General features: G+C 39.8%; 1 protein-coding gene across 1 annotated transcript; it reads left to right on the top strand.

Annotated features, from left to right (window-relative positions):
- Positions 1-1,070: 1,070 nt before the first annotated feature.
- Positions 1,071-2,360, top strand: RASSF9 (Ras association domain family member 9). Its single transcript, XM_062491243.1, has one exon. The coding sequence runs from the start codon at positions 1,101-1,103 to the stop codon at positions 2,358-2,360; it is 1,260 nt and encodes a 419-aa protein (XP_062347227.1). The 5' UTR covers positions 1,071-1,100.
- The last annotated feature ends 6,945 nt before the right edge of the window (positions 2,361-9,305 follow it).

Raw genomic sequence — 9,305 nt, 5'->3', positions numbered from 1 at the left:
CTCAGGGAATTTACTGTTTTATCATTTTATGCAAGAGGTCAAATCAGGTCTGGGCAAGAAGAAAAATGCTCAAGGGGAGTCTTGAGGACAGGAATATTCAGGCAACCCTGCCAACACAGGCCCACAGCAGCCCAGGACCAGATGGGGGCAAAATGAAACTGTAAAGTGGACTTCTAACTTTGGCTAACTGAATCGCTGCCTAGGCACTAGTGATGGTACTGGAGCTATTGGAGCCATAATGGGATCTCAGACACCTGAGTTAGGTGTCTCAGTGTATATAAGGAGGTACCAGGTTAACAGCACATTCACTGCAATTCATAAACAAGTAAATAAACAACTAAATAATTTTTTTTTCCTTTTGCTTATATTTCTGTATCATTTCCCACATATGTATTATCCTGCAGCTGGTATTCTCTCACAACTCACTGGAATTCAGGCTATTTGGTACTTCAGGAAGAGCAAAAAAGTTCTTGATACTTATTAGTGAAAAAAAACAAACAAGAATTATTAGTGAAAAAAACAAACAAGAAAGCATAGTAATTGTATTTATGCTTGTGTGGGTGCAGGTGTGGCAGAAGAACTACAGATTTATTCTATTGTCGGGTTAATTGGTGGTGTTCAGTCATCTTTCCTCAGTCCATCAATGTTCAGTGCATTCTTCCCTTCAGAAGCCATTTCTAAGAGCTTAGATTCTGTGTGGTCTGTGCAGTCTTTGTAAGGAGAACAAATATGAAGTTCCAAAAGCGATGCTGTCCTAGGATAGTCTGAAAGTGTAATGCAGATTTCCAAACTTCATCACTGATTGTTAATGCTCTCTTACTATGTATACAAAACAGAGATTTGATAAAAGATATTCTGTGTTAGATTCTCATTCAGCTGGATTAGTAATAATATTAAAGCACTAGTCAATTAAAGCTGTTACTTAATCCAAAGACATTTCTTCATGCAATTTAAGCAAGTGTATTGTCTTGTACAACAATAGAGGAGTTTTCCAATGCATTAGTCATATCAGAATTATAGTAACTATTCATCCTGTCTCTGCCATTGATATGTAATTTATACTTGTTCTCTCGTTGTTTTCCAGATCTCAAAGCAAGGACATGGCTTCAAATGAAAGAGAGATTGTGGTTTGGGTTTGCCAGGAGGAGAAGATTGTATGTGGCCTGACAAAGCGCACAACTTGCTCAGAAGTGGTTCAAGCACTGCTTGAGGAACATCAGACAACATTTGGAGAGAAAAAGGTCCTTTTTGGAAAACCTAGTGATTACTGCATTGTAGAAAAATGGAGAGGCTCAGAGCGAGTACTGCCTCCCTTGACAAAGATTCTGAGACTTTGGAAGGCCTGGGGAGAAGAGCAGGCTAATTTGCATTTTGTCTTGGTAAAGTCAGATGCTTTCCTCTCGTTTCCATTGTGGAAGACAGCAGAAGCCAAGGTAGTACAAAACATAGAAAAGCAGTGGGACCTCAGCCCAGCAAACTACATGAAGATGTTGCCAATAGACAAGCAAAAGAAAATTGTGAGGAAGACTTTCCGTAAACTGGCCAAGCTTAAGCAGGACAGTGTTCAGCAAGAGAGAGATAATATGGAGACACTGATTCATCTGATCATTTCTCAGGATCATACGATTCATCAACAAGTCCTTAGAATGAAGGAACTAGATATGGAAATTGAAAAATGTGAAGCAAAATTCCATCTAGATCGTGTGGCGAATGATGGAGAAAATTATGTGCAAGACTCCTATTTAATGATCAGTACAAGTGAGGCTGAACAGCAAGGGAGTAGGCCAGATGATCAAAAAGAGATGCATGATTATTTAAGCAAAAGTGAGGGAATTTTACAGGTTGAAGAGAGACTCAAACATCACAAACAATTAATAGAGAACCTGTGTGCTGAAATTGAAAGAGAAGTGCATGGTATATGCATGGAAAAAAATGGGGAGGATGCTCACACAGAAGGAGCAGCTAATGCTGAACTGGAAACCTCAGATTTGGAAACTGTAAAATATGAGCTGGAAAAAAGCATGAAAGATGGTCTGAGGATCAACTCATACCTGAGCTGCATCCAGAAAGAACTTACATACAGGGACTCACTGCTTCAAAAGAAGGAAAAAGAATATGAACTCCTTACAGAAGAATTTAATTTACTACATGTTAAAGACAACATTGAAACTAGGCTTCAATCAAATGAAGAGCCATCCAAGGGCAGTGTCATTTCCAGTAACAGCATTGCTGTTCCTGACTTTGTTCATAGAGTGACTAATCTGGACATCAATGATACAGACTCTGACACTGGAATCAGCTCTACACACAGTCAGGACTCTGAAATAACTGCAGGGGACATGGTACTGTTGTCAACATAGTTGAAAACAGTAACACATTTTTTAAAATTTTATTTTGGAGGATATTTATAAGAATTAGTAAACTGTTGTCTTGAAAGTTAAGCTCTTCAAGGTATTGAAGCTGTGGCACTACTTTAGGAAAATAGTGTCTATTTATGTCCTTAATAGTATACTTGTGCTAGAATGCTATGTGCTAGAATGGGTTAACTGGTATTAGGTGCCAAGCTATTGGCTTTGCTGCATCAAGACTGTTTAGACTTCGTAATGTTGACACTCAGTGAAATGGGAGCATTCTGACTGGCTTGGACCAAAAGTTTGGAGATTTCATATCCAGTCTGGGTCTGCTCCTGCATCTCCCTAACATTTTAGGAATATGAAGTAGAGACTAGAAAAAGATAGATCAAGAGCTTGATTTTCTGCTCTGTTACATTAACTTTATGCAGATGGAGTTTCCTTGCTATGAAGCTGCTCTAAAAGATTATATAATTGAGCATTTAATCTGTTAAAATAGTTTTTATGATAATGTAGAAGAGAAGAAATATAATTGCATTTTATGCTGTATTTTTAAAATGTAGTTTATATCTAATATCAGGATGATATTTTTAAAAACTCCTAAGTCCCATTTTAAAAATCATCTTGCACACATGGGTTTTTAATTTTGATTCTCTTTCAGCAGCTTTTATCTGCTTTTAAGATCATTAAATCCCCTACTTATCTGCTGTTACCCTGTAGTTGCCCCAGTGATGTTTAAATCCACAGAGTTCCTGCCAGCAGGCATGTCAGAACTGCTTAAATCCTGCTTGTGCTAGACGCTCAAATCCAAGGCTCCCACCCAACCCTAGGGGCATTTTCAGCAAGGTTTTCTCCTGCCTATCTCACCGGTTGGATCCAGTGTCTTAAACCTCCCGAAATCATGACTACGAATGAAAGCATAACAGAAGCAACAGGTAGGAACCAGACATTTTAGTCTCTGGCTAGACACTGTTTCCCAATAGCCAGCTAGCAACTGTTTTCGTATAGCAAGTAGGTTTACAAATCCCATCTCACGCTGTTTTGGAGCAGGAACCTGTAAATTCTCCTTCCTCAGTGAGGACTTTGTGATACAGCTAAAGCTGATCCACTTTGAATAGTTAAAAATTGGGCTCCAAATAAAATGAACAAAAAGCCAACAAAAAACAAAAGGAATGCAAAGCATTTGCCTTTTTTTTTTCATTTAGGATGTAGTAGTTTATCTCAAACCCTTCTCCAGCGTATTGCTCAAAGTCCTAAACAAAGCTGTAGAATTGAGAATTGAGTTGTCTCAGTTACCAAACAAGATTTCTAACTGTGCTAGAGGATCTGCTAATAGAGAGCACATGCATAATTTCTGGGTTGCCATGTTCATATTTTGCCGATCAATCAGTTTAATACTTCTGATTAAAAGAATTGAATGGAAAATAATTTCAATATTTCTGAATAAAGTTCAGTTCTGCAAAATTTAAAGCAATCCTGGAATTAACAGTCTACAGTGTAAACAAATGGAAAGTACCTGGAAGGTATAAATGCAAAATTCTTTCAGATAGGCTGCTTTCTTTTTCTATAATTTTCTTCTCCTAAGTGTCTGTCAACCATGTGTTTTCTAAAAGGGCCAAAGTACTAGGACTCCTGATTAGCACATATTTAATGCGGGGGGGTGGAGGGGGGGGGAAAGAAGAAAAAAAGGGGCTTTTCTAAAAAGAAAACTTTTGTGGTTTGTTTGTTGTGGATTTTTTTTCTTCATCCTGGCTATTATAAATAGTTTCTGTTTCAGCAAAGTGTGCTAGTTGCCTTAATATATTTTGCGTTGTATTTTTTTCATACAATGTAATTTGAAATTTGAATGCTTCAATAATAATGTATAATATTTAGACTCATCAGCTCCTGATGGAAACACATGTATGAAATATATTATCTTATCTTTGTAATAATTTATTAACGCAACTCTGCATCTTTTGACCTCTGTGGCATCACTCTGACAAGTAGTTAAGCCCAGAGTTCTGAATGCTGAGAGTAGACTAATGTATTCTATGAGTTCTTATGAGTTTAGTTACCAGTAGCTACAATTTCTATTGAGTCATTTTTTATATATAATTACTTAGAGGATAGAGAATTGAAACAGAGTAATATACACAGCTGTGCAGGCTAGTACAAGACCCGTGGGCAGAAAAATTAATTTCCACTCATACTCTACCAGATTTATTTTGCTCATAGGAACTAGTGCAGGTTCTCTCAGCTGTTCTTTATCCACACTTGGTGGTTGATTGTACCACCCCTGAAACTTGTAGGTCTTAAGAGTATTACTGTGTTTTAAGAAGAAAATAGGAACAATAGTTTGAGTGAAAATATTTCTTTAAAAATAAAACAATATAAAAAATCCAGTGTTTTAAAGAATTTCTTTGAAGTTTGTACTTTGATATCTCAAACAAACTTTTTTCTTTCAGAATTTAGAATGTACAAGATGATTAAAGACTGTGTGCACTCTTTGCTGTTCATCTGCTTCTACACTTTCCATATATTTGTTTGACCCAGTTTTAGGATGCTAAAAGTATTCTTTATGAGCCTTTATGCTCCTTACTTCCTCCTTTGTCACAGCTGTCTATATTTTATTTTAGTTTAAAATTCCCATAATTTAAAATACACAATAAAAATATTTGGATTGTTTCCTGTCATTACATTAAGCCAGCTGACATATCCATCTTCAAATTTGGTTTTATTTTATACAATTTTACATGAACTATGGAACACTTACTGACAGAAAAGCAGATCAAGTCCTGTATAAGAAGAGTGACAAATTCTACCCAGGGAGTGGAAATGTGATATTTCAAAGTAAAATGAAACAAAAATCAGAAGGGTGGTTATTTCATAGAATCATAAAATTATTTGGGTCAGAAGGGACCTTAAAGATAACCTTTATCAACCCCCTGCCATGAGTAGGGATGCCTTTCATTACAAGTAGCACAAAGATTGCACCTAGCTTGGCCTTCAACATTTCCAGGGATGGGGTACCCACAGATTCTCTGGGCAACCTATTCCAGTGTCTCCACAATATCACAGTAAAGAATTTCTTCCTAATATCTAATGGAAACCTACCTTGTTACAGTTTGAATTCATACCTCCTTATCCTGTCACTACATGCCCTTGTAAAAAGTCCCTCTGCAGTTCTCTGTAGGCTCCCATTAGGTACTGGAAGGTGCTATGGGGTCTCCCCAGAGCCTTTTCTTCCCCAGGATGAACAACTCTTAGCCTGTCTTCAACCCAGAGCTGGATGCTGCACACCAAGTGGGATCTCAGAAGAGCAGAGGAGAAAAATCTCCTCCCTCCTGGTCACCACTTTTTACCTGCTGGTCACCAATTTTTTGATGCAGCCCAGGATGTGGTTGGCTTTCTGGGCTATGACTGCCCATTGCCAGGTCAAGTTGAGCTTCTCATCCACCACCCCCACCAAGTCCTTTCCACAGGTAGTCTTGATCTCTGCCCAGCCTGTATTTGTGCTTGGGATAGGTCCGGTTTGGATGCAGGCTCTTCCACACTTGGCGTTGTTCAAGTTGATGAGATTCATGTGGGCCCAGCTCTCCAGTCTGTAAAGACCCTTCTGGATGTCATTCCTTCCCTCCAGCATGTGCACTGCACCACAGAGCTTGGTGTGTCTTGGTCAACTTCTCATCTGTCCCCAGGCAGTCAGAGCTCCATGCACTCCAGCTGGCCACTGCCATAGAGCATGGTATCCCCTCCTTGTCTCCTCTGCCAGTCCTTCCTAAAGCACCTGTATCATTCCATTCCAATGCCCCAGTCTTAAGAGTCATCCCACCACGACTTTGTGATGCCAATAAGGTCATAGCACACATAACTAGCTCCTCTGATTTCCCACGTTACGTGCACTTGCATACAGGCATCTAAGTTGAGCTCTAGATGAAGAATATTTTCTGACTGAAGAGGCAGGGATTCCTTTGTGCTGCTCTCCTGCTTGACCTGTGATCCCTTTCCAGGCTCTGGGCATCTCTTACAGGCACTGACATCAAACTGGTAAGGGTGGGGTGGATTGAGGTTCCTCTCCCTCAGCAACTTTATTTTGAAGCTCTCTTCACCAGCTTGGCAAGCTATGCCCAAAGCTGATCTTCCATTGCTCTGACAAATGTTCCCCATCAGCCCTCAGTAGACCAGTTTTCTCAAAGTTGGTCCCACGGTCCCATAAGTAGCTGAGCCCTGGCTACGGCACTGGTCTTCTAGCATTGTTGGCTCACCACATTTGACCATCCCTTTCAAACCCTTGCCCTCTGACTGGGAGGGTGATGAGAAAAGTGCCTGTATTCCCAGGTTACCACCATCCCCAGAGTTCTGTAATCCTTCTTGATTGATACTCAGAACACTCCAGGCTGTATCACTTGTGAAGCAACAGTTCCCCACCTGGGTACAGCTTCTGCAGGCATGTCTGCTGCCTGCCCCCAACCCAGCAGAAGGGTCAAGGCACTTAAAGGCTGAAATGTGCAATGCAGCCTCTCCTTTCAGCAGCTCTGTCTGAGGGCAGGCATTGGCCACCACCAGGTAGACAGTGCAGCCCTTCCAGCCACAGCACAGCCTTAAGGCTCAGGTAGTGCCCTTGGCCTGTGCAGATGGTTACAGAAGGGTGCCCACTTGCTGGGTTAAGTGGACTTCGAGTTTCTCCACACAGCCAATAAAATGCTCCTCCTTCAAAGAAATGTCCTTCCACACACACTGTTGTGCTATGCCCCGTTTGTCCGCCCTGGTCACAGTGTTCCTGCTTTCCCTCTGTATTAAAGGAATATTGTGGTGGAAGGTTCCAGACTCAGCCTGTATTATGGTTGGTTTGGGGTGGGATAAGCTAGTCCCTCACATAAACCTAGGCAGAAACCTTCAATGACTGCCAGCTGGGCCAACACTGCTGAAATCAATGGACTTGCCTAATACAATATTTCTATGTTCTACATACATGAATTGTCTCACATATATATTTATAAATTATATATTTTCAGGAATATCCAGGGAACAGTGTATACCCCAAATTAATGTTTCTTACTGACTATATTATGTACTTTTACAAATTTGATGAAAACAGGTGAGCCAATTTAATTACCTGTTTCAGTTCCTTGATGACTGTTTCAAATATAAAATATGATTATCATTCAGTCATACAGAAATTTGCACTATTTAATATCCATTTATGTTCACAAAGATCACCATATAATTATAAAATTTTTGTCTTTCTTTTCCTGCAAAAGTGAGTACTGCCTAAGAGTGTTTATCACTTCAAACTTATAGACTATATATTTGTCTTCAGACTGCATTTAGCAGCAATTCTTGTGTTCAGGACATTAATACATACATATTTATTACTAACACAGATTCAGTTGTTTGATACTGATAGATTGAAATTCACAGTTTAGAGCTTCAACTCACAACTTTAGACTGCTAAGATAGGTTTTATATTCCTCTACCTGCTCAGAATCATTATTTTCTCCATATTTCCAATTGTGTAAGGATATAAATAAATGTAATTTAAAAAATCAGTATTTCAAAGTAATATAATTTCTATTTCTGATTGCCTAATCTTTACTTTGGAGAAAGATTCAGATCTGTGCACCTAATCCAGCAAAGTACTGCTGTATCTAGTGTTAAGCAAATAGTAATTTGAATGATTTTGTGCGATTGCATTAAGTTTGTGTTACATAATTTTGGCAATGGTTGTACTACAAGGGTGGCTTCTGTGACAAGCTGTGAGAAGTTTCCCCCATGTTCAACAAAGCTGTTTCCAAGACTGCTTCAAAGCCATGGGTGGCCGACACCCCTGGAATGACATTTAAGAAGGGAGATAAAACTGCTAGGCAGTAGTGTCTGGAGAGAGGAATGAGAAAATATGAGAGAAACAGCCCTGCAGACCCCAAGGTCAGGGAAGAAAGAGGGGGAGGAGGTGCTCCAGGTGCTGGAGCACAGATTCCCCTGCAGCCCATGGGAGGTTCCAGAGTGGAGCAGATACTCCCCCTGCAAACCCTTGGAGGACTCCACTAGAGAGTAAGAGGATGCATCTAAAGGAGGCAGTGTCTCCTTGGAGTATCTGGATCAGGCATCTTGCAGGATGTCCAGCCCTGTGGAGAGAGGAGCCTGTGCTGGAAGGACTTGGAACTCCATGGGAGACCCATGTGCAGCAGGCTGTTTCTGAATGACTGCAGCCTATGGAAGGTTGCAAACAAACTGGAGAAGTTTGTGGAGGAGTCTCCCAAGGGAGAGACCCCATGCTGGAGCAGGTGAAGAATGAGAGAAGGAAGGACAAGCAGAAATGTGTGACAAACTGCCTGCAACTCCCATTCGCTGACCCCTTGTACTGCTGGGACAGGAGGTAGAGCCAAACCAGGAGTGACATTGGGCCTGGGAAGAAGGGAGAGTAGAGAAGGTGTTTTAAGGTTAAGGTTTTACTTCTCGTTACCATACTAGGGTTTGATAAATATATTAATATTTTAATTAATAAACTGAATTCATTTCCATGAGTTGAGTCTGTTTTGTCCGCAACGGAAAGCTCTTCTTGTTCTTTTCCCAACTCAAGAGCCTTTGTCTGTGTTTTGTCTCCTCAGCTCAGCTGAGGAAGATAGAGCAACTTTGGGCAGCTAGTGTCCAACCATTTTTTTTAATCTTATCTGAGCCTTCTTTTCTATGTTTCTAGTATTCTTGTGACTGTTTGTTCTGCTAGAAAAAGAAAACAAACAAACATACAAAAAACAAAACAAAACAAAAGAACCCCAAAAATTTTATTATTTTCATCCCATGAAACTCTAGTTTTGAAATAAAAGATCTTTGGTAATTAAAAACATTTTCATTTGCAGTTCAAATGGAACATGCATTTTAGAACAGAAGTCCATAATGCAAACGAATTTTTCTCTAAATTTACCTTAGATCATCTCTTCCTGTCTCACCAGCTTAATTACTTCGAACATAAAT

Source organism: Cinclus cinclus, chromosome 4 (assembly GCF_963662255.1).
Source record: "Cinclus cinclus chromosome 4, bCinCin1.1, whole genome shotgun sequence".
In the NCBI taxonomy this organism is placed as follows: Eukaryota; Metazoa; Chordata; class Aves; order Passeriformes; family Cinclidae; genus Cinclus; species Cinclus cinclus.
This window is presented reverse-complemented; position numbering and strand designations above follow the sequence as displayed.

What these genes read in the sequence shown, in the direction of transcription:
- RASSF9 (XM_062491243.1), top strand. Translation starts at nt 1,101, where the DNA reads ATGGCTTCAAATGAAAGAGAGATTGTGGTTTGGGTTTGCCAGGAGGAG.